At 45.0% G+C, this 25,039-nt stretch overlaps 1 protein-coding gene and 1 pseudogene across 2 annotated transcripts in view; both read left to right on the top strand.

Moving 5' to 3' along the window:
* Positions 1-2,000: 2,000 nt before the first annotated feature.
* On the top strand, positions 2,001-15,010 carry LOC145862381 (uncharacterized; annotated as a pseudogene). Its single transcript, XR_014381793.1, has 3 exons — positions 2,001-2,144; positions 14,032-14,119; positions 14,257-15,010. The product of XR_014381793.1 is annotated as an uncharacterized LOC145862381 (transcript).
* Positions 15,011-19,856: 4,846 nt separating this feature from the next.
* Positions 19,857-25,039, top strand: part of LOC106581244 (uncharacterized) — a 28,491-nt gene continuing 23,308 nt past the window's right edge. The window contains exons 1-4 of the mRNA XM_014163165.3: positions 19,857-20,249; positions 22,170-22,325; positions 22,974-23,020; positions 23,910-23,950. Of these exons, the coding sequence (XP_014018640.3) occupies positions 20,226-20,249; positions 22,170-22,325; positions 22,974-23,020; positions 23,910-23,950 (268 nt within the window). The 5' untranslated portion in view covers positions 19,857-20,225. The remainder of the gene's footprint in view (positions 20,250-22,169; positions 22,326-22,973; positions 23,021-23,909; positions 23,951-25,039) is intronic.

Below are 25,039 nucleotides of genomic sequence, written 5' to 3'. Positions count from 1 at the left end.
CAATTTCTTCATCCCTCTCCCACCCGCACCCACTGGCTTTCTGTATGACTCCCACCCACTGGCTTTCTGTCCGACTCCCACCAGCTACTGCAAGAACTGGTCCTAAACCCAACCGCAGTTGTTTTAGGTGTGTGTGACACAACTCATTTGCCAGCCATGGTGCCAGCAAATGTGCAAAAATAACTTAAGAAATAGGTTAACTTAGCAGCGATTCTCACATGGCCCTTACATTGTATTACTGGGCTATATCAGCCAATATGCTAGATGTAGTTTGAAGAGAGCAAAGCTGGAGAGACGTTTTATAGCCTACCATTTAAAGTGGGCCGATTTTCAGACAGAGAAATATGGGTGATCAATATTTAGGCCTGTTTCTAGGCAATGTAGTAAACTATAGCCTAATCATAGGCCTATTTAGGAAGTACATTTCCTTGGAAAGATAACGGCCCCGTGCTTCTCCGCCCATGCATAGGCTCAGTGGAGTCTGCTGAGGGGAGGATGGCTCATAATAATGGCTGGAACGGTGCATTTGGAATGGCATCAAACAAATAGAAACCATGTGTTTAATGTATTTGATACCATTCCACCTATTTCGCTTCAGTCATTACCCCAAGCCCGTCCTCCCCAATTAAGATGCCTCCAACCTCCTGTGCATAGGCTATAGCCTACTCTATTTAATTGAGACCACATGTGCACCTGATCTCGCAGGTAAGGCTACTGAACTAAAAGCAGCAAGAATGATGACTGCAACACTTGCTACGTTTTGCATAGGCCTATAGGATATAGCCTACCTTTTAGGAGGACGATTTGCAGGCAGAGATAAATAAATGGGTAATCAATACTTATTGAAAATGTTAGTAGCCTAAGCTATGTGTGCATTGTGCCATTTTCTTTTTTATTGATGATTACATATTTTGATTGTACTTCGACTCGTTTTGGTTGGACGCCCTCCACTTCTTTCCATTTTCAATATTTATTTACAGACACTGTAGTAAACTACAGTCTAATCATATTTAAGTTAATTTCATGTTCAAGTTAACTGCCACGTAATTCTCCGCCCATGTAGGCAGCCGACTCTATTTCAATGGGACCACACATATGTCAGGGCTGTGAGCTGCTGGTGGAGAAGTCAGGTGCAGGAGAGTAGGAAGTATTGAACAAGCACACACTTTATTATGGCAGTAGAGAAAATAACAGAAGAACGCAGCTTCTTGAAAACCTCCAGCCCACAAGGCAAAAGTGTAAGTTGCGATAAATGTTCAATACAAGACACTGTAATACAAAATAAACAAACCGTGTGCAAAAAACACGGAAACATGAAAACCCAGTCGGGCACGTAATGATAACCACGTAACACGAAACAATTACACACAAAGACATGGAGGGGAACAGAGGACTAAATACATGCAGTGTGATTATGGAATGAAAACCGCCGAACGCGATCGCCGAATGCCGCCCGAACAAGGAGAGGAGCCGACTTCGGCGGAAGTCGTGACAGTGCCCCCCCCCTGATGCGCGGCTCCAGCGGCGCGCCGACACCGGCCTCGGTGATGACCCGGAGGGCGAGGCGCAGGGCGATCCGGCCGGCGACGGTGAAACTCCCGCAGCAGTTCGGGGTCCAAAACATCCGCAACTGGAACCCAGCACCTCTCCTCCAGACCGTATCCCTCCCACTCCACGAGGTACTGAAGGCCCCCTGCCCGACGCCTCGAATCCAGGATGGAATGAACGGAGTACGCCGGGGCCCCCTCAATGTCCAGAGGGGGCGGAGGGACCTCCCGCACCTCAGATTCCTGGAGCAGACCAGCCACCACCGGCCTGAGGAGAGACACATGGAACGAGGGGTAAATACGGTAATCAGAGGGAAGCTGTAATCTGTAACACACCTCGTTCACCATCCTCAGGACTTTGAATAGCCCCACAAACTGCGGACACAGCTTCCGGCAGGGCAGGACGGAGGGGCAGATTTTGGGTCGAGAGCCAGACCCGGTCTCACTGCGGTGATGGTCCGCGCTGGTCTTTTGACGAAGCGCGGCTCGCTGGAGGTGAACATGGGTAGCCTCCCATGTCTCCTCCGCACGCCTGAACCAGTTGTCCACCGCAAGAGCCTCGGTCTGAACTTGATGCCACGGCGCCAGAACCGGCTGGTACCCCAATACGCACTGAAAGGGGGAGAGGTTAGTGTAGGAGTGGCGAAGCGAGTTCTGTGCCATCTCGGCCCAGGGCACAAACGCCGCCCACTCCCCCGGCCGGTCCTGGCAATAGGACCGCAGAAACCTGCCCACATCCTGGTTGACTCTCTCTACCGGCCCGTTACTCTCGGGGTGAAAACCTGAGGTAAGGCTGATCGAGACCCCCAGATGTTCCATGAACGCCTTCCAGACTCTCGACGTGAACTGGGGACCCCGATCAGACACTATATCCTCTGGCACCCCGTAGTGCCGGAAGACGTGAGTTAACAGGGCTTCCGCAGTCTGTACGGCCGTAGGAAGACGGGGCAGAGGGAGGAGACGACAGGACTTAGAGAAAAGATCCACAATGACCAGGATCGTAGTGTTTCCCTGTGAAAGAGGTAGATTGGTTAAAAAATCCACAGACAGGTGTGACCAAGGTCCTTGTGGAACGGGTAAGGGGTGTAGCTTACCTCTGGGCAGGTGTCTCGGAGCCTTACACTGGGCACACACCGAGCAGGAGGAAACATAAACCCTCACGTCCTTAGCCAAGGTGGGCCACCAGTACTTCCCAGTCAGACAGCGCACCATCTGACCGATCCCCGGATGACCAGAGGAGGGTGACGTGTGGGCCCAATATATCAACTGGTCACGGACAGCAGACGAAACGTACATACGCCCGACAGAACACTGGAGGGGAGAGGGCCCTGTACGCAACGTCTGCTCAATGTCCGTGTCCAGCTCCCATACGACCGGCGCTACCAGGCAAGAGGCCGGGTGTATGGGAGTCTGATCCATGGGCCGCTCCTCTGTGTCATACAGCCGGGACAGTGCGTCTGCCTTCGTATTCTGGGAACGTGGTCTGTAGGACAGGGTGAACACAAAACGGGTAAAGAACATGGCCCACCTTGCCTGACGAGGATTCAGTCTCCTCGCAGCCCGGATGTACTACAGGTTGCGGTGGTCAGTCCAGATGAGGAAAGGGTGTTTAGCCCCCTCAAGCCAATGTCTCCACGCCTTCAACGCTTTAACCTGTTTGGGATAGGGGGCAGTATTTTCACGGCCGGATAAAAAACGTACCCGATTTAATCTGGTTACTACTCCTGCCCATAAACTAGAATATGCATATAATTAGTAGATTTGGATAGAAAACACTCTAATGTTTCTAAAACTGTTTGAATGGTGTCTGTGAGTATAACAGAACTCATATGGCAGGCCAAAACCTGAGAAGATTCTATACAGGAAGTGCCCTGTCTGACAATTTGTTCTCCTTCTAGGGCATCTCTATCAAAAATACCTAATCTCTGCTGTAACGTGACATTTTCTAAAGCTTTCATTGTCTCTAGGAAGGCACCAGAAAGTGGAATGAGAGCTCTCCAGTCTCTGGGCAAAAAACAGCAGGGGTTTTTGTGAGTGGTCCTTCTGAGAACATTGACACTGGAGCGCGCGTGCACAAGACGACTCCATTTTTTTCTTTCAGTGTTTGAACGAATACAACGTCACCCGGTTGGAATATTATCGCTATTTTACGAGAAAAATAGCATTAAAATGTATTTTAAACAGCGTTTGACATGCTTCGAAGTACGGTAATGGAATATTTTGACATTTTTTGTCACGAAATGCGCCGGCGCGTCACCCTTCGGATAGTGACTTGAACGCACAAACAAAACGGAGCTATTTGGATATAACTATGGATTATTTCGAACCAAAACAACATTTGTTGTTGAAGTAGAAGTCCTGGGAGTGCATTCTGACGAAGAACAGCAAAGGTAATCCAATTTTTCTTATAGTAAATCTGAGTTTGGTGAGGGCCAAACTTGGTGGGTGTCAAATTAGCTAGCCATGATGGCCGGGCTATCTACTCAGAATATTGCAAAATGTGCTTTCACCGAAAAGCTATTTTAAAATCTGACACCGCGATTGCATAAAGGAGTTCTGTATCTATAATTCTTAAAATAATTGTTATGTTTTTTGTCAATGTTTATCGTGAGTAATTTAGTAAATTCACCGGAAGTTTTCGGTGGGTATGCTAGTTCTGAACATCACATGCTAATGTAAAAAGCTGGTTTTTGATATAAATATGAACTTGATTGAACAAAACATGCATGTATTGTATAACATAATGTCCTAGGAGTGTCATCTGATGAAGATCATCAAAGGTTAGGGCTGTATTTAGCTGTGGTTTTGGTTTTTGTGACATATATGCTTGCTTTGAAAATGGCTGTGTGATTATTTTTGGGAGGGTACTCTGCTGACATAATCTAATGTTTTGCTTTCGTTGTAAAGCCTTTTTGACATCGGACAATGTGGTTAGATAAAGGAGAATCTTGTCTTTAAAATGGTCTAAAATAGTCATATGTTTGAAAAATTGAAGTTTTTGAATTTTTGAGATATTTGTAATTCGCGCCACGCTATACCATTGGATATTGGTGAGACGTTCTGCTAGCGGAACGTCTGTCCCTAACAGGTTAACCACAGCCAACAGCTCCCTTACGCTCCGCTGGGCTGAGCTTCTTCAAGAAGAAAGCACAGGGGCGGAGTTTTGGTGGCGTACCCGAGCGCTGTGAGAGCACGGCTCCTATCCCAGCCTCGGACGCGTCCACCTCCACTATGAACGCCAAAGATGGATCCGGATGGGCCAGCACGGGAGCCGAAGTAAACAGAGCTCTTAGCTGCCTAAAGCCCTGTCCGCCTCAGCCAACCACTGCAACCTTACGGGACCCCCCTTCAGCAGTGAGGTAATGGGAGCAGCCACCTGGCCAAAACCCCGGATAAATCTCCGGTAGTAATTGGCAAAACCTAAAAATCGCTGCACCTCCTTTACCGTGGTGGGAGTCGGCCAATTATGCACGGGTGCAATGCGGTCACTGTCCATCTCCACCCCTGATGTGGAAATGCGATACCCTAGGAAGGAGATGACCTGCTAAAAGAACAGGCATTTCTCGGCCTTGACGTACAGGTCGTGCTCCAACAGTCGTCCAAGTACCTTGCGTACCAAGGCCACATGCTCGGCGAATGTAGCGGAGTATATCAGAATGTCATCGATATACACCAGTACACCCTGCCCGTGCAGGTCCCTGAAAATCTTGTCTACAAAGGATTGGAAAACTGATGGAGCATTCATCAACCTGTACGGCATGACTAAGTACTCATAATGCCCTGAGGTGGTACTAAACGCAGTCTTCCACTCGTCTCCTACCAGGATACGCACCAGGTTATACGCACTCCTGAGATCCAGTTTTGTGAAGAAGCGCGCCCCATGCATTGACTCAATCGCCGTGGCGATTAGAGCTAGTGGGTAACTGTACCTCACCGTGATCTGATTGAGACCTCTATAGTCAATGCACGGGCGTAGACCTCCATCCTTCTTCTTCACAAAAAAGAAACTTGAGGAGGCGGGTGAAGTGGAGGACCAAATGTACCCCTGACGCAGGGATTCAGAGACATATGTCTCCATAGCCACCGTCTCCGCTTGCGACAGGCAATACACGTGTCTCCTGGGAAGCGCAGCGTCTGCCAGGAGATTAATCGCACAATCCCCCCGTCGATGAGGTGGTAATTGAGTCGCCTTCTTTTTACAGAAAGCGAGAGCCAAATCGGCATATTCTGGGGGGGATGCGCACGGTGGAGACCTGGTCTGGACTTTCCACTGTGGTAGCACCAACGGAAACCCCTACACACCTCCCAGGGAACTCTCGCGACGACCCCGTGAGAGCCCTCTGTTGCCAGGAAATAGTGGGGTTATGATGAGCTAACCAGGGAAGCCCTAGTACCACGGGAAACACAGGGGAGTCAATGAGGAAGAGACTGATTCTCTCCTCTTGACCCCCCCTGCGTCTCCATGCCCAGGGAGATGGTGGCTTCCCTGATTAGCCCGGACCCTAATGGTCGACTATCCAGAGGTTGAACCGGGAAAGGTCTAACTACAGGAAAAATGGGGATCCCTAAACTAAGGGCTAACGCTCTGTCGATAAAATTTCCAGCTGCGGCTGAATCAACGAGGGCCTTATGCTGGGAATGCGGGGAAAAATCAGGGAAACAAACAGGTACACCCAGGTGGTCAACAGAGGACTCTGGATGAGTGTGGTGCAGACTCACCTGGGGTGATGCCAGAGTGCCCCGCCTGTTGCCTCGACTCCCAGAGGAACCGACACGGCACCGACCAGCAGTGTGCCCTCTGCGGCCACAGATGGTGCATGTGATGGCTCCTCCTCCATTCTCCCTTCGCGCAGCCCCTCCCAACTCCATGGGCACCGGAGCGGGGGTGCTGGAAGATGGCACCGAAAGAGCCCCCTCTGGACGTCCGCGGGTCACCAGCAGGTTTTCCAACCGGATGAGCAAATCCACCAGTTGGTCAAATGAGATGGTGGCATCCCTGCAGACCAGCTCACGTCGGACGTCCTCGCGCAGGCTGCACCGATAGTGGTCGATGAGGGCTCTGTCGTTCCAGCCTGCTCCGGCGGCCAAGGTCCGGAATTCCAGGGCGAATTCCTGGGCGCTCCTCGTCCCCTGCCTCAAATGGAAGAGCCGTTCCCCTGCCGCTCTACCTTCAGGCGGATGCTCAAAGACGGCTCAGAAACGACGGGTGAACTCCCCGAAGTGGTCCAACGCCACGTCTCCCTCTCCCCACACGGCATTTGCCCACTCCAGAGCTCTCCCCAAGAGGCATGAGACGAGGGCAGACACTCTCTCCCTTTCCGAGGGAGCTGGGTGCACAGTGGCCAGGTAGAGGTCCAGGTGTAACAGGAATCCCTGGCACTGTGCTGCCGTCCCATCATACTTCCTGGGAAGGGAGAGACGCATCCCACTGGGACTGGCTCTGGACAGGACGGGTAGAGGTAACCCCGGTTGCGCTGGTCGAGGCACTGGGGAGACTTCCTGTCTCTCCCAGCGGTCCATAGTCTGGACAACGCGATCCATCATGGCACCAAGATGATGTAACATAGCAGAATGTTCCTGGACGCGCTCCTGGACTCCTCTAACCGGGGTACCTGCTCCTGCTGACTCCATGGTTCGGGTGCGTAATTCTGTCAGGGCTGTGTGCTGCTGGTGGAGAAGTCAGGTGCAGGAGAGCAGGAAGTATTGAACAAGCACACACTTTATTATAGCAGTAGAGAAAATAACAGAAGAACGCAGCTTCTTGAAAACCTCCAGCCCACAAGGCAAAAGTGTAAGGCATGATAAATGTTCAATACAAGACACTGTAATACAAAATAAACAAACCGTGTGCAAAAAACACGGAAACATGAAAACCCAGTCGGGCACGTAACGATAACCACGTAACACGAAACAATTACACACAAAGACATGGAGGGGAACAGAGGACTAAATACATGCAGTGTGATTATGGAATGAAAACCAGATGTGTATGGAACAAGACAAAACAAATGGACATATGAGAAATGGAGCGGCGATGGCTAGAAAGCCGGTGACGTCGATCGCCGAACGCCGCCCGAACAAGGAGAGGAGCCGACTTCGGCGGAAGTCGTGACAACATACTAGACGCACTTGAACTCGCACGCCCAACTAGGAGAGGTACTGAAGTTGAAGCAGTGAATTCTGTGTGTGAATAATGCGAAAAATATGTGCTTTTAATATAGTAGGTAGGCTAATGCATACAAAGCAGTAAGAGGACCGTCTCCAAATAATCTATGGGATAACAAAAATATTTTCATCCAAAGTTTTCTGTCTGACCAACAGCACCCGCCCACAGCATGAAAAATGACGACCGCGCTGCAATGATCTCTGTCGGGACCCGCAGTCCTTTAGGGCATTCAGTACACAACATTATGCTCATCATGTCTTAGCAGGATCAGATGGTGACAGGTGTCCCTGCAGGGTCAGACAGCCAGGGAAGACCAGTCTACGGAGCTCAGGTGAATTTTGCAGTATATTAACAATATCAGTGACTGATACAAAGCTCCATCTTGAATTGATGGGTAGACCTACAGTAGCTACAGTAGAGCAGCTTAAATCTACAGTCTGGGATCTGGGAATAATGGTCATTTCAATTATTGAACCATTGATTCTATTCTTGGATAATATAATGTATAAATGTACATCAAGGTAATTCTTTGTCATGCCTCATTTTAGGAGGATCAGATGGTGACAGGGGTCTCAGCAGGCTCAGGCAGCCAGGGTGTTACGCGGAGTGGAACAGGGGAACCCAAGAGCAGACTCAGACGAGGAGACTGGGATGAAGTAACCAAGGTATTTATTGAAACACAGGGGGGAGATGGAGTGCAGGTCAGGGGAAGCTCGGGCGGGTTGCTGGAAACCAGGTGCGGAGGCTGAGGCTGGAGCGAGAGGGGTTGAGACAGGGTAAGCAGGTCCGGAGGGGAATCCAAGGGCATAGTAGAGTGGGGAATCCAGGACAGAGTAGCAGGATGACGAGACGTGGGACTGGAGACAGGGACCAGAGTCAGAGCGGGCAGAACTGTAGCGGAGAGGAAAACAGCGTCAGGCAAGGAAAACAGGCACAACAGGATAACAGGATCTGAATGGTAACAAATGGCTCTGCACTTAGACTGACTGAGCAGAGATTATGATCTGGCAGCGTGAAAGTGGCAGGGCTGAGTGTTTGTAGAGGTCTTGATTATGGAACAGATTGCAGCTGGTGGGGATCTGCTCTGACTCCAGCACATCTGTCCCCACCCACACAATCGCACACACACAAAGAGAGAGAGACGGAGAGAGAGAGAGTACTGGGGGAGTGGCGGCAGGTCAAGAAGACACAGCATGAGCAGTAGAGGGCTTTGCAGAAGCAGATGTGAAACAAGCTTGGCACACCTATATTTGGGGAGTTTCTCCCATTCTGCTCTGCAGATCCTCTCAAGCTCTGTCAGGCGAGTGTTGCTGCACAGCTATTTTCAGGTCTCTCCAGAGATGATAAATTGGGTTCAAGTCCAGGCTATGGCTGGGCCACTCAAGGACATTCAGAGACTTGTCCTGAAGCCACTCCTGCATTGTCTTGGCTGTGTACTTAGGGTCGTTGTCCTGTTGGAAAGTGAACCGTCGCCCCCAGTCTGAGGTCCTGAGAGCTCTAGAGCTGGTTTTCATTAAGGATCTTTCTGTACTTTGCTCCGTTCATCTTTACCTCGATCCTGACTAGTCTCCCAGTCCCTGCAGCTGAAAAACATCCCCACAGCATGATGCTGCCACCTTCATGCTTCACTTTAGGGATGGTGCCAGGTTTACTCCATACATGACGCTTGACATTCAGGCCAAAGAGTTCAATCTTGGTTTCATCAAACCAGAGAATCTGGTTTCTCATGGTCTGAGAGTCTTTAGGTGCCTCCTGGCGAACTCCAACCGGGCTGTCATGTGCCTTTTACTGAGGAGTGGCTTCAGTCTGGCCACTCTACCATAATGTCCTGATTGGTGGAGTACTGCAGAGATGGTTGTCCTTCTGGAAGGTTCCCCCATCTCCACAGAGGAACTACAGACAATTTCTTCGATCTCATGGCTTGGTTTTTGCTCTGACATGCACTGTCAACTGTGGGACCTTAAATAGACAGGTGTGTGCCTTTTCAAATCATGTCCAATCAATTACCACAGTTGGACTCCAATCAACTTGTAGAAACATCTCAAGGACGATCAATGGAAACAGGATGCACCTGAGCTCAATTTCGAGTCGCATAGCAAAGGGTCTGAATACTTATGTAAATAAGGTATTTCTGTTTTTTATTTGTTCTAAAAACATGTTTTTGCTTTGTCATAACGGGTATTGTGTGTAGATTGCTGAGATAAAAAAAGAATATTTAATCAATTTTAGAATAAGGCTGTAACATAACGAAATGTGGAAAAAGTCAAGGGGTCTAAATACTTTCCGAAGGCACTGTACATGCACTCAGAAATGTAATGTTCTGTATGTTGTTTTATCTCAGCATGTCTACAGATTCTCCCTTCTCCCTGTTCTTGTTTGCTGGGAAATGTTGATACTGGAGACTGTTATCAGAAGAAACTGTGTAACCAAGCATTTATAGCGGCTAAGAAATACATTGCCATTAATTGAAAGGTTGGTTTATCCTACAATTGTCAATGTCAAGTTATGTATCACTAGATTTGATGTATTATAAGATTAAGGGTATACTGTGCAACCTTCATACGTTCTGGATGCCTTATATGGAATACAGTACGACAAAAGGAGTCTGTATTGAAAACATGCCCACATCAGGGGAGATACCTATTTAGGCAATCCCTAGCTGCTGGGCTGCTCAGTCCTGGTCCTGGGGGCCATCCTGTGTGTTGTCACTCTGACCTTGGCCTAGGATTTGCTGTTTCTGTGTGTTAATGTATATTTGTGGTGTATGTGTTTTCTGTTGTTGGATTTTTTGTTTCCAAACCTTTCCCTTGGTAATTAAAAGAATTAGGTGTGAACTGGGAAGGAAATTGTGTTGGGACAGAGCAGATTTATAGACTAGACTGGTGGGGGTTGGGAGTGCAGGCGGCCCGGGCTGGCTGGCCGATCTGGCTGAAATTTGATATAGAGGATGTCTTAATAAAGACAATCAAAAGTCTATTGGTTAACACAATATTCATTATTGAATTTCCTAGGATCTAGTTCAGTCTTATTAATCACAAACAAATGTAATAATGATCTCTTACTTACCTTGATGACTGTGGGCATTTTTGCTTACTTTTTGTTCTAAATAAAGACGGCATATTGGATTGTGTGAAATTGCAATAAATTAGCTTTAGATGCCTAAAGAAAATCTGGGGGAGGACCCGGAGACCCCCCACTTCTAAAACTAAAGTGGAAGAAAACGAAGTAATTTCTTTCCTCAAAATGTGTTTTGTTTAGTCAAGGATCAATGTAAGAACTGTGATCCTTCTGTTTCAGTCTGCAGTCAGCCTTTATCCTATCTAAAGGGTTTTGGTGTAACACTATATTATGTATGAATTGGATTAAATTAGTCGTGTTTTTGTCACTTATTCAACCACTCCCGATCCCAGTACAGAAGTAGGATCTTAATTTGATCACCCAGTTGTTGCATGCAAACTTGAAGTGTACTCAAAGTTTAAAAAGGCTTCTTAAGTTCGTAATTTCCACATTAAAATCTCATACTTGATTTAACCTAACAAAAAATATAGTAACAAATATTTTAATTAATTATAATCCACACAATAATTCCCATTTCTTGTTGCTGCAGGATTATTTTCCTGCTGTGAGAAACTGGTCAAATTATGATACTTTATCTGTAGACCCGTCTACTTTTGGGGTGAGGACCAATGACTGTATATGAATGGACAAAGCCATCGAAGCCACCATTTATTCCTATGTGAAGATTTAATAGAGCTCGCCAGTAGTCCTAAAACCCGGAAATGAGTTACCACTAATTCGTTCAACCATCCTATGGGGAAAGAATAGGGTTTCGAGATAACCGTTGAAAAGGTATGTGATAAACACAGGCTTAGGAGATCTAATACGTTTTGTTCTATGAGATAATATGACCTTCATGAATTATGAAGCCTTTAATGTGCTTTTTTAAATTACATACATCTGTAAAAATTCACAAAAAGTGATGTTAGCTGATGAAGATTATCTCATAGAACAAAACCTATAAGATCTTCCAAGCCTGTGTTTACCACATACATTATTTTCAGTGTTTATCCCCCCCCAAAAATGCCATTAATTTCCTCGTAAGCCTTGTCCAACAAACCATGGCAGAGTTAGTGCCTACAAAAAGACGCAATTAATATTTCTCTCTATAGCACTTTGAATCTATGTCGGTTAAAATGGCGTCTCATGGAGACAAAATGCGCAGTTTGAACTCATTCAGGAAGTGACGTTGCAGGCTAGTTCAGTGCTGCCGCCTCTGACCCCTGTCATTGACTCAAGTTGAAGGCCGACCGTGGTACTGCAGACTGCCATTAACAACTAAATGATCCTTATAATAATCGGTTCAAGGACATTCATCTAGTGTATTAGAAGCAATTATTGATGATGATTGTTTTAGAATTATTATTTTTTTACACGAAGATTGACAGTGAAGATTGACATTTTTCCATTCACTATAATGGGGGTCCTGTTTTCTGCTAACAATGCCTGCAGTACCGGGGTCGGACTTGAACTCCCATGGCTTCACAATAAGAGGGTGCAGTAGTTCTCCCCTGGTGAGGACATAACCTTGATTGGTAAACAAGAGTTTGCATTATTGAGGAGCAAGCTCACACAATGCCAACATTACTATATTTGACCTGAAGAAGGCACTGTTTACCACAAACCACTGTTCTCAGTTCTAAGCAAGTCAACACGTGTTGTGCTGTAAAGTGGTTTGGTTTCAAAGGGCCATTTGGGTCCCTTCAATTAAATATAGGTAAGCATGTAGAACTTGTTCTAACAGCTTTGCCTAAAAAGGACCCAACTGCAACTATAAGGCAATGTGAGATGGAGTGAAAGGTTGCCAGAGGTGTAACTTTACTCCCCACCAGCTACTTATCTGAGCAAGACCATGCAAACCTTAACCTTGTGGGAGATTTTTCCATTTAGTCTTTGAAAAACATATGTATAGACTATAGGTTGTAATGTTGTCGCCTGTGTCACACATTCCTACAGAGACAGACTGGCCATAGGGCAAATGCCAGATGGGCTGGTCCATCTGTAGCACAGTGGACCTGTCTAAGTTGATGTTTACGCACATATGTCATTATTTGGCTAATCATGGGGTTTCTGGAGAAAAAATTGACAGGTGTGTTAGAAATGCACAATTTCTGGTCCTAGTACGTCCCTGCATCCCAATATGAAAACTTCTGAAATGAATGTTTTTTTTAAGTTAATGCTTGTGAGGTTCTATTAATTGAGTTGTTTGGACTATAATTAGAGAATTCAGTCCAACTGGTTAGGTTCTTTAACCAGGTTATTTCCTGGTTATTTCCCAGCAATGGGGATAACACTCTATTGTCTGATTTGCATGCCCAAATGCTGCTGCCAGATTCACTGGGAAGACCGCATTCTTTGAACATAGAGAGGACTGAAAAACCACTTCACCATCTATAAGCAGGTCAACTTATGAAATAAATACACGCCACAAAAGTGCACACCAAGGGCAAATGTCACAGATTAAGCCCACTGCTGGACAAAAAATCATGCTCATTGAAAGTGCTTTCAGTGCAGGACTAGGCTTGATTTTAATAGACGGCAACTAGCAGGACATACATATTTAAGTCATGTTCAATCTTACAATTTCCATCCTCTACAGTAGACAATCGAACATCATCACATCATCTTTGAGATGATTATTGATTGTCAAATAAAGATCCCAATCAGTCCCTCCACTGTAGTTGCTCCTGCTCCTTGCTGCATTACTTGAATTTCTCTTAGAAAATGAAGGGGAAAGGAATGCATTTACTGTAAGTGCATTGTGATTCACAAGGAAATAAACCAGCCTGTTTAAGTGAGTTCTCGGGACAGTACAAGGTTTACCAGTATAAAAGCTGCAGTCGTAGGTTGCTCCTTCACACTACTGGACAACATGAGGACCCTGCTACTGACAACCATGCTGCTGGTGCTGCTCTGTAGCACTCAAGGTGTGCAAACATAATAAATATAGACTGGTTTATAAATAACTTTCTTTGAAATCAAAGAGGAAATATCACTGATGATATTTGATGATAGGTGCAAGGCAAAATGATTGATATGTAGCCTATGATACATTGAGTTGATGGCCTATGTTAGGTGAAAAGTGTAATGTTATAACAGTGAAGGATCTTCAGTAACTTAGTAAAGGAATTAAAATGCTCACAGTCCTCTTCACAGACTTACAACTAACTTTCTCATAACCAATTATTTGATAAGCTAATGATGTTCCACACTTTAAGAATCCTATCATCACTTCTGCTCTAAATGTACATTTCTCCACAGTGCTACACCTGTGACACGGCTGATGCTGACTGCAAGCAAGAGACAGAATGTCCACCATCGAGCATGTACTGCAGAACTGTGGTGACTGGTAAATATTCCATTTTTATTCTTTCATTCATGTCTTTTAATCTCTATCAATAATGTGTCTGTATTATGAATCACCTGAGTGCAATAATCATCTGTAAATTGCTCAAACATTTTCTTCTTCCTTATTTTCCTTCACAGCGGACACAGTGACTCGTACCTGTGAGGAGATGTGTGTCAGGTGTCAACGTCTACTGTTGCCAGGGAGACCTGTGTAAGAACTGACATGATCCACAGAGAGCTATCGCCACTGACTAAACACTTTCACCTTCTGTTTAAGTACAGTAGAATGTTGTGGGGGAAATACGTTAGAATATGGGGAAACATTATAACCTTTGAATGACTGACATTTACATTTTAGCCATTTAGCAGACACTCTTATCTAACTTACAGCTAGTGCATTCATCTTAAGATAGCTAGGTGAGACAACCACATATCACAGTAGTAGTAAGTGCATTTTTCCTCGATAAAGAAGTTATCAGCTGTCACGTTCTGACCAGTAAAGGGGTTATTTGTTATTGTAGTTTGGTCAGGACGTGGCAGGGGGTGTTTGTTTTATGTGGTTCGGGGTTTGTTGGGTTATGTTATTATGTAAGAGGGGTGTTTGTTTAGAGTGTTCCGGGGTTTTTGGGCTAGGTTCTTGTTAGTTTATTTCTATGTTAGTTCTAGTCGTTCTATGTCTATGTTTAGTTAATGGGGTTGACCTTCAATTGGAAGCAGCTGCTCCTCGTTGCTTCTAATTGAAGGTCTTATTTAAGAGGGGTGTTTTTTCTATGGTAGGTGTGGGTAGTTGTCTCCTGTTTAGTGTCTGAGCACCAGATAGGACTGTAGTGTCGTTTATTGTTTTTTTATATGTGATTTGTTTGTTTTCCTTCTTCAACATTAAAAAGAAGATGAGTACACACGTTCCCGCTGCGTTTTGGTCTGATCATTACGACACCCATTACATCAGAAAAGTCAGTGCTATTATTTGTGATAATCTTAACAAAAACAAAACCTTATAAATCTATCAATATTTTGGGGTGCAGCAAGCCCTTTGAACAATTCATCTGTTTCTGCTGTCCTTCTATGGCTTGAATTAATGCCATTAAACTATGATATTCACAGATGTGGAGGTTTTACAGTAATGAGGATTTCCAATGCCTGAGCTGTGATGCTGGTGTGTCACTTTTATAAATGAATACTAAGAGGCACCCCAGCCAGGCAGCTAGTGTAGCCTCTCCTAATCTCCTCTCTCTCCTGATGCTCCTGAGTGGGTCATGCTGGCTCATGGCCTCCTGCTAGGATGTGGGTCGCCAGACAGTGACAATGCCTGCCTGTTGTAGCCGTATGCATCTGGGCAGGCAGGATTACCTAAATCCCTCTGATGAGGGGGAGTTATGGAGAACCTGTACAACTCACCTGGCAACTCAACTCCACTCTCCCTCCCTCTGAAAAAAGTATGCTTGATCATGGTGTAGTTTGCTTTGTTTTTGAGAGATTAAGAACAAAGAAAATGGAAGTAAGCGTATGTTTTTGAGGGAGAAAAGAGGAAGACATCTTATTCTGCATAACTGTGGATAAGGCAAATGTTTAAATATCGTCACTCAGCACACGTCAAGACGTCAACTCAACGTCTATTCCATGTTGGTTCAACGTAATTTCATTGACATGACGTGGAAACAACGTTGATTCAGCCAGTGCGTGCCCAGTGGGTGGTCTGTGGCTGGTCATCTTAATTAAACGGGAAAATATTGGTCACATCTAGATATGTATTTATCTTCCAGCCATTATTTCCTTTTCCATTAGAGCTCCAAAATTTTGAGATTGAGGATTTGTGGGTGTTAAAAATAACCCTGGAGCGTTAGACAGACAACCTTCACTCCTTTACACATCATGTGAAGGGTGTTTCATTCAATCCTCATAAAGGGGTCAGCATTAAACACACATCCCATGAACAAAAGAGCAAATGTTATCCCAGAAAACCTTGCTTTCTCTGATCTTACAGGGCACTTTTATCAATTTATAGTTGCCCAGAAAAGGCAGAAACTGATTTACAGTTTACAGAAACAGCACTCAAACTGATTAGATATTGTGCATTAAAACAATACATTATGATATGAAGGTCATGAATGTCATGTTTGGCATTCAACCAAATTAACAAAATGTTATATAAATGAATTTATGAATTAAATGATTTGTTTCCTTTTCCCATTATGATCCAACAACTACATCACATGTAGACAATTAGCGGCCTGGTATACATCTTTCCATTATTGTTTTAATATCTATTTTTAATCATAAGATACACTGTTATTAAGCAGGCTTTATGATAAACCCATGCAGTTGCCTAACTTATAGTAAAGAACAAAAGTCACCAGAATCAGCATAACCTTCAATTTAACAGGGAAGATATTGAGACCTACAGACCTCTCAATATGTGCATTCGTAAAGTATTCAAACCCCTTGACTTTTTCCACATTTTGTTATGTTACAGCCTTATTCTAAAATGAATTAAATTAAATGTTTTCCTCATCAGTCTACACACAGTGCCCCATAATGACAAAGCGAAAACAGGTTTTTAGAAATGTTTCAATATGTATTAAAAATAAAAAACAGAAATACTTTATTTACATAAGTATTCAGACCCTTTGCTAAGAGATTTCGAAATTGAGCTCAGCTGCATCCTGTTTCGATTGTTCATCCTTGAGATGTTTCTACTACTTGATTGCAGTCCACCTGTGGTAAATTCAAATTGATTGGACATGATTTGGAAAGGCACACACCTGTCTATATAAGCTCCCACAGTTGACAGTGCATGTCAGAGCAAAAACCAAGCTATGAGCTCTGAGACAGGATTGTGTCGAGGGGAAGGGTACCAAAAAATGTCTGCAGCATTGAAGGTCCCTAAGAACACAGTGGCCTCCATCATTCTTAAATGGAAGAAGTTTGGAACCACCAAGACTATTCCTAGAGCAGGCCGCTCGGCCAAACTGAGCAATCGGGGAAGAAGGGTCTTGGTCAGGGAGGTGACCAAGAACCCAATGGTCACTCTGACAGAGCTACGGAGTTCCTCTTTGGAGATGGGAGAACCTTCCAGATGGACAACCATCTCTGCAGCACTCCACCAATAAGGCCTTTACGGTAGAGTGGCCAGACGGAAGCCACTCCTCAGTAAAAGAAGCATGACAGCCCACTTGGAGTTTGCCAAAAGACACCTAAAGACTCTCAGAGCATGAGAAACAAGATTATCTGATCTGATGAAACCAAGATTGAACCCTTTGGCCTGAATCCCAAGGGTCACGTCTGGAGGAAGCTTGGCACCATCCCTACGGTGAAGCATGGTGGTGGCAGCATCATGCCATTGGGATGTTTTTCAGTGGCAGGGACTGGGAGACCAGTCAGGATCGAGGGAAAGATGAACGGAGCAAAGTACAGAGAGATCCTTGATGAAAACCTGCTCCAGAGCACTCAGGATCTCAGACTTGGGTGAAGTTTCACCTTCCAACAGGACAACGACCCTAAGCACACAGCCAAGACAAAACAGGAGTGGCTTCGGGACAAGTCTGTGAATGTCCTTGAGTGACCCAGCCAGAGCCCGGACTTGAACCCGATCGAACATCTCTGGAAAGTCCTGAAAATAGCTGTGCAGCGTCGCTCCCCATCCAACCTGACAGAGCTTGAGAGGATCTGCAGAGAAGAATGGGAGAAACTCCTCAAATACAGGTGTGCCAATCATACCCAAGATGACTCAACGCTGTAATCTCTGCCAAAGGTGTGTAGAAAGGGTCTTGTGTGTAGATTAATGAGGGGAAAAACGATTTAATAAATGTTATAATAAGACTGTAACGTAACAAAATGTGGAAAAAGTCAAGGGGTCTGAATACTTTCCAAATGCACCGTACACAACATAAATATACACATTAAGGGTGGAGAAAATGATTTGGGTAAATAAACTGTCAGTTGTTAAGGCCCCCTGCTGTGTTGAGTGGTGGGTGTCTGGGAGGGAGAGTGCTGGACCAGGGTGAGAGTAAAGTGAGGATATTGTACAGTGATGTAAGAGTCCAGACTACAGTCTCGCCTGTCTAGGTCTCTCATCCTATATACTGAATCACAGTAGGGTCTATAACATTAACATGCACCCCACTGGTTTTCTATACTGGGAAGTCCACATCCCCAGGCCAACTGTGGAAGAGCATGCTATGTAGGCTTCTACTGTAGCGCTGCTCTGCTCATTTCAGGTTGGGAGAAGGGGAAAGAGATGAAAGCGGTGCAGAAAAGACACTTAAAAGACACTTAACTTAAGCTGTGATATGGACTACTTCTTTCATCCTGAAGAAAGAATAAAAAGGGGAGGAGAGAGAGAGTGAGAGAGACAGAGAGAGCGAGAGAGATGGAGAGACAGAGAGAGAGAGAGAGAGAGAGAGAGAGAGAGAGACAGAGAGACAGACAGAGAGAGAGAAAGAGAGAAGATCACTTGACTGGTATTTTCTGAACACATGCCCCAAAAACTTTTCTAAGAATCATATAACATTTTCAACTATTCCTTTTATGCACTATTCAATAATGTCCCCTTTCCACTGCGCTTTAATACAAGGTAATATTTCCTCATGGAGTTGTGGGATAGCCAACTGTGGTAATACTGTAGTATTAATGCTTATAAGAGTAATGCATTTATGAAATGTCAGCTTACCAACATTTTTACATTTAAATAATACCATTTACATATCCCAAGCTGAAGAAAAAAAAGATGTAGCGTGCATATCACATTAACATCAAAACCCAATTGAACAAAGAGCTTCCAGGATTTCCCAGAAGTTGATTGAGAATCGGCTTATCCAGGCACAATTTATTTAGAATACATTCCTGATCATTTACGGAAAATAGGAAATTACTAGTTTGCAAATGTGAATGATATGAATAATAGACTTCTGATAATATTGCTGATCACAAAGCTAATGTTTTCACTATTTGTAGGGGCACAACTTTGGTTTTAGAAGTGGGGGGACATTATTATTATTATTATATATTTTATTTTAATGTCGGGAAAACACTCCAAACAGCCTACCCGACCACTCAGAGGCGTCCGCATGGTTGCCTTGTTTTGTATCACATTCCAATTATTAACCTGGGGGGGACAAAAATGCAATTTCAGAATGTGGTGGGGACCCCCGTCCCCCCCCGTCCCCCCCCGTCCCCAGTGAAAGTTGCACCCCTAACTATTTGAACTGTTGTGGAGGTCAAAGAGCAGCAGCACAGTCAAATGAGCTCAAGCCTTTTCAGTAGTATTATAAAGGTTGTGATATGGTACCAAAAGAGGAAGTGACTCTGTGCTTCTGAAATACTGAACAAAGCTATCCATCCCTAACAGACCTGTTAAAAGAAGAACATACGTCAGCAATATGCATAAGCTGAAAGTGGAAAACATCACACCATTATGAATTCAATACCTCTAAAACACCATTCACGTCATTCAGTAGTACTAGTGATCCACTGAAATAACCTATGAAAGCATAGCCCCAGAAACATTGACTTTCTATCCACCCCATAGCTTAATCTAGTATTCTGGTACTCCAGTGAGGGGCTTCTTTTGTGAATGAGTGAGGTCTCTTTGGTCGAATGGAGTAATGGTCCCTCCTTCTATTGGATTATGGGATGGGTGTGGTATTGTGGTATTAATCTGAGCAGACGGCAGGCAGCCTGCCCTTGACTAGCGACTAGCGGAGGGCTGTTGTGTTTCTGTTGGAGTGACTTCACACCGCTTTACAGCTCTGTCCAGTCCACACCGCTCTCTACAGCTCTGTCCAGTCCACACCGCTCTCTACAGCTCTATCCAGTCCACACCGCTCTCTACAGCTCTGTCCAGTCCACACCGCTCTCTACAACTCTATCCAGTCCACACCGCTCTCTACAGCTCTATCCAGTCCACACCGCTCTCTACTGCTGTATCCAGTCCACACCGCTCTCTACAGCTCTATCCAGTCCACACCGCTCTCTACAGCTCTATCCAGTCCACTCCGCTCTCTACAGCTCTGTCCAGTCCACATCGCTCTCTACAGCTCTATCCAGTCCACACTGCTCTAACCAGCTCCAGGGGACAGAGACTGGTATAGTTTCTCCTCTCCACAAAGATGAACCTCTTCTGCTTCTCTCTGGTAAGGCTCTTTTTTTACTTCTCTTCAGAGTGTAGGGCTTCTCTCTCTCTCAGACGTGTGTGTTGAAGAGGGGCTGATGTGTTCCTAAAATTACAGCGGAGTGAGAGGCACACTAGCGAAGCACCGTTTATTGATTATTTTTATGACAGAAAATTTGCTTTAAAGCGGCAACATTTTTTCTCAGCCTCACTGCAAAATGTGTAAAATAGCATGAGATTAGCTATACAACTTGACATTTTTGTCTCTTCCCCATGGCAAAAGAAATTCCAACAAAATGGGGGGGAGGCTTGCTCGAAACTTGCGGGGGGCCCCGCGAAACTGTGCTACGCCACTGGAAAGGCATGGCTTGATTTGGTGGTGGATTTGAGCCCAGCGGGACTGAAACCGACTAGGATTTCTGTGGGGCTTTACTTCAGCGTCTTTTGATGAATTTTATGGTGCTATAAAATCTCTGTTTAGTCTTTGGAAGCAGTGCAATTGTGTCTTGTGCTGTACATTTCTGTGATTGTGTATGGAAGCAACGAAGTGATGCTTTTACAGTACTATTACACTAGAGAGTAGCTTTGACGTGTGTTTTTTTAGATGACCGAAATATGGGAGATTTCATAGATTTATAGAAGGAAATAATCACAAGCACAACTGTATTAGAGGAGTACAGTCCTCTCCTTGGCCAGATGTTGGGGATGTTGAACACAGTTCAGGATTATTGACCGACATGTCCTCAGAACTGATCCAAGGTCATCAGGTTGAAGAAGCGTGATTGCTGCTTCAGGCTTTTGATTGCAGCGTTGTTGTTTCTGTTGTTATTCACCACCACGTGTATCAGGATCTACTACAGAATAGTTCATAATACATAGTAGTGGCCCAGATGTAATGGATCAAGACAGTTCTAGAGGTTCTGCTGAGAAATGATGTCTTCTGAACTAAAATATAAACACAGCATGCAATAATTTCATAGATTTTACTGAGTTATAGTTCATATAAGGAAATCAGTCAACTCACTCCTCAATGGCTGGAAGTTGCTGGATAGTGGCGGGAACTGTAACACGCTACCGTACAAATCGATCCAGAGCATCCCACACATGCTCAACGGGTGACATGTCTGAGTATGCAGGCCATGGAAGAACTGGGACATTTTCAGATTCCAGGAATTGTGTACAGATCCTTGCGACATGTGGCCATGCCTTATCATGCTGAAACATGAGGTGATGGTGGCGGATGAATGGCACAACAACGGGCCTCAGGATCTTGTCATGCTATCTCTGTGCATTGAAATTGCCATTGATAAAATGTATTTATGTTCCTTGTCTGTAGTTTATGCTTGCCATACCCTAACCCCACCGCCGCCATGGGCACTCTGTTCACAACGTTGACATCAGCAAACTGCTTGCCACATGATGCCATACACGTTGTCTACCATCTGCCTGGTAGTGTTGAAACCGGGATTCACCTATGAAGAGCACACTTCTCCAGCGTGCCAGTGGCAATCAAAGGTGAGCATTTGCCCACTGAAGCTGGTTACAACACCCAATTGCAGTCAGGTGAGGACGACGAGCACGCAGATGAGCTTCCCTGAGACGGTTTCTGACAGTTTGTGCAGAAATTCTTAGCTTGTGCAAACCCACATTTTCATCAGGTATCTGGGTGGCTGGTCTCAGACAATCCCGCAGGTGAAGAACCCGGATGTGGACGTCCTAGGCTGGCGTGGTTAGACGTGGTCTGCGGTTGTGAGGCCGGTTGGATGTACTGCCAAATTCTCTAAAACGATGTTGGAGGCGGCTTAAAGTAGAGAAATGACCATTCAATTATCTGGCAACAGCTCTGGTGGGCTTTGCTGCAGTCAGCATGCCAATTCCACGCAGTCTACAGTGTGTCCCTGATTGTGCCCCTAACTATGTGTGTGTGTGTGTGTGTGTCCAGGAGGGTTCTATGGACAGTCTGTATGAGGCTGTGCAGGACTCCAGTGATGCCCAGGTCTACACCATCCCCAGCCGTTCCTCCAGCCGCTCCTGTAGCCTTGCCGTGCTGCTGGATGAAAACCCCAAGTGGCGTGGCTCGGGACGATCCATTTCCATGGTGAGTACACATACATATGCATTGTGCACACTTGTGAACAAACGCATGCACATACCTATGCAAATGCATGCATTCACACACGCACGCACACATACAGACACACACACACACACACAAGCGCACACACACTTTGTACACTTAGATTGAGTTTTCATTGGGAAGTCAATTTTCCAGAAGGAAGCTCTTGACCTTGAATAGACCAAATGTTAAAAGCTGTAGCTCCTCTTCTCTGTGTGCCCAACATACTCACTGATAAGCGCGTTCATGACAGGAAATGGTCAACTGTATAGTTTATAATTTATATAATGCCATGTCATGGGTATAAGTTAGCTATCTGGACAAACCAGAGCTAAATCTTGTGGGGTACCTGTTCTCGCAGGAGTTGAGACTTGTGGTCTGCCAGAGGATCAGATTGGACCCAAACAATAAAGCTGATTATGAAATGATGATGATGAAAACAACCAATTTTCAGCTGGTCCTAGAGCCATAACCATTAGCCGCCAATCCATTCAGTTCTTCTAAGTTAGCATGGACATCACAACCAATAGTTTTGTCATATTTACACAAACTTTTTCATGCCAATAGCCAAACTCTTCCACATTTAAGCATGCAGAATCAAATATTGATAATGTTCTCTTTTGCTTTCAGGAGATCTCCCAAATGCAGACCAACAACACCAAAAAAATGAAAAGAATGTGAGTTTATGTTATTTGCTCTGATCTGTCTCTATTGACAGAATGTGCGTGCAGGGCAGTGTATCCATAATAAAAAGCACAGTGAAAGTGCAGCAGCCCTGAGTTCAGCCTTAGTCAGTAGAGTAAAATGGCTCCAAAGGCGCTCTATCCTCCCAAGGGATAATACTTTAAGTCGCAGCTCTTTACCAAGCTTCCTGACTTTCTGCCCCTATGTAGATTTCACACTGTAAGCCCCCAAGCATCTGTCTATTTATACAATGCTCTCTAAAGCGAAAGATTGGGAAGGAAGGAACATCACAATCCAAATCAATTACACACTGGAAAATGTCATTTTCATTTCGGTGTCACTTGTCAAACCAATCTTATGTGATCAGATGAAGAGGAGCCCCTGTTATGTTGGTTGCCAAGAAAGCAGGCGGCGCAAGGTTCTGTGCTAATTTCAGTACAATTCTCAGTCAAGTCTCAGTCAACACCTTTGGCTTTTAGAATTGATGTCCCACTTCAAAAGCTACGCAAGCAGTGCCTAAGAGCAAACTCTATGACCTTTCTGTTGTTAGACAGCTATAAACTACAAAGAGAAATGTTGAACCACTACAACTTACATGATTGAACTGTATGGGGATTCTCTCTCACTTGAAGACATACCAGGAATTTCTTTAAATACATATGTAGCAGTAGACCACAATATGGTTCACATCCCTTTGTTAATACAATTGTGTTGTGGTTAGACTGGGGATTAAAACAATATCCACTTAAAATGTAGTCAGATCTACCTCAAAGATCCCTGGGACTTGCTGTCTTAAGTGTACAGTATCCCTTTGGGTCAATCAGGCTGTTGAAATGGCAGATTGTGGCTTAATCCTGACATTTTTCTGTCCTTTAATTTCAGAACACATGTATCCAAATCAGCATCAGAAAACAGAACTTTAGGTATGTATGATAAAGGTCTGCTTGTGTGGTGTACTGCACTCCCGAGTGGCGCAGCGGTCTAAGGCACTACGTCTCAGTGCAAGAGGCGTCACTACAGTCCCTGGTTCGAATTCAGACTGTATCACATCCGGCCGTGATTGGGAGTCCCATAGGGTAGCGCACAATTGGCCCAGCATCGTCCGGGTTTGGCCGGGGGTAGGCCGTCATTGTAAATAAGAATTTGTTCTTAATTGACTTGCCTAGTGAAATAAAGGTTAAATAAAAATTAATAGGACCTCCTGAGTGGTGCAGTGGTCTAAGGCACTGCACCGCAGTGCTAGCTGTGCCACTGCAGATCCTGGTTCGCGACAGGGAGACCCATGGGACGGCGCACAATTGGCCCAGCGTCGTCCGGGTTAGAGGAAGGTTTGGCCGGCAGGGATGTTCTTGTCCCATCGTGCTATAGCAATGCACGCTGACACGATCGCCAGGTGTACGGTGTTTCCTCTGACACATTGATGCAGTTGGCTTCCGGGTTAAGCGGGCATTGTGTCAAGAAGCAGTGCGGCTTGGCTGGGTTGTGTTTCGGAGGACGCACGGCTCTCGACCTTCACCTCTCCCGAGTCCATACGGGAGTTGCAGTGATGGGACAAGACTGTAACTTCCAATTGGATACCACGAAATTGGAGAGAAATATTATAATAATAATAATAATAATAATAAATAAATAAATAAATAATATATATATATAAAGAATTTAAATATAAAATAAATAAAAAGAAAGTGCTAGCCATGCAGATTTTTTCCAAGACTTAATGATATACTGTACCACTAAGAACAAAAAAAGATTTTTATTTTATTTTACCCTTATTTTACCAGGTAAGTTGACTGAGAACACATTCTCATTTACAGCAACGATATGGGGCATAGTTACAGGAGAGAGGAGGGGGGATGAAATGAGCCTATTGGAAGCTGGGGATGATTAGGTGGCCAGATTGGGAACTCAGCCAGGACACCGGGGTTAACACCCCTACTCTTATGATCTTTAGTGACCACAAAGTGTCAGGACACCCGTTTAACGTCACATCTGAAAGACGATCAATCAACAGT

The sequence above is a fragment of the Salmo salar genome, chromosome 20, assembly GCF_965601325.2.
Source record: "Salmo salar chromosome 20, fSalSal1, whole genome shotgun sequence".
In the NCBI taxonomy this organism is placed as follows: Eukaryota; Metazoa; Chordata; class Actinopteri; order Salmoniformes; family Salmonidae; genus Salmo; species Salmo salar.
Note: the sequence above shows the minus strand (reverse complement) of the source record. Positions and strands in the feature narration are given on the sequence as shown.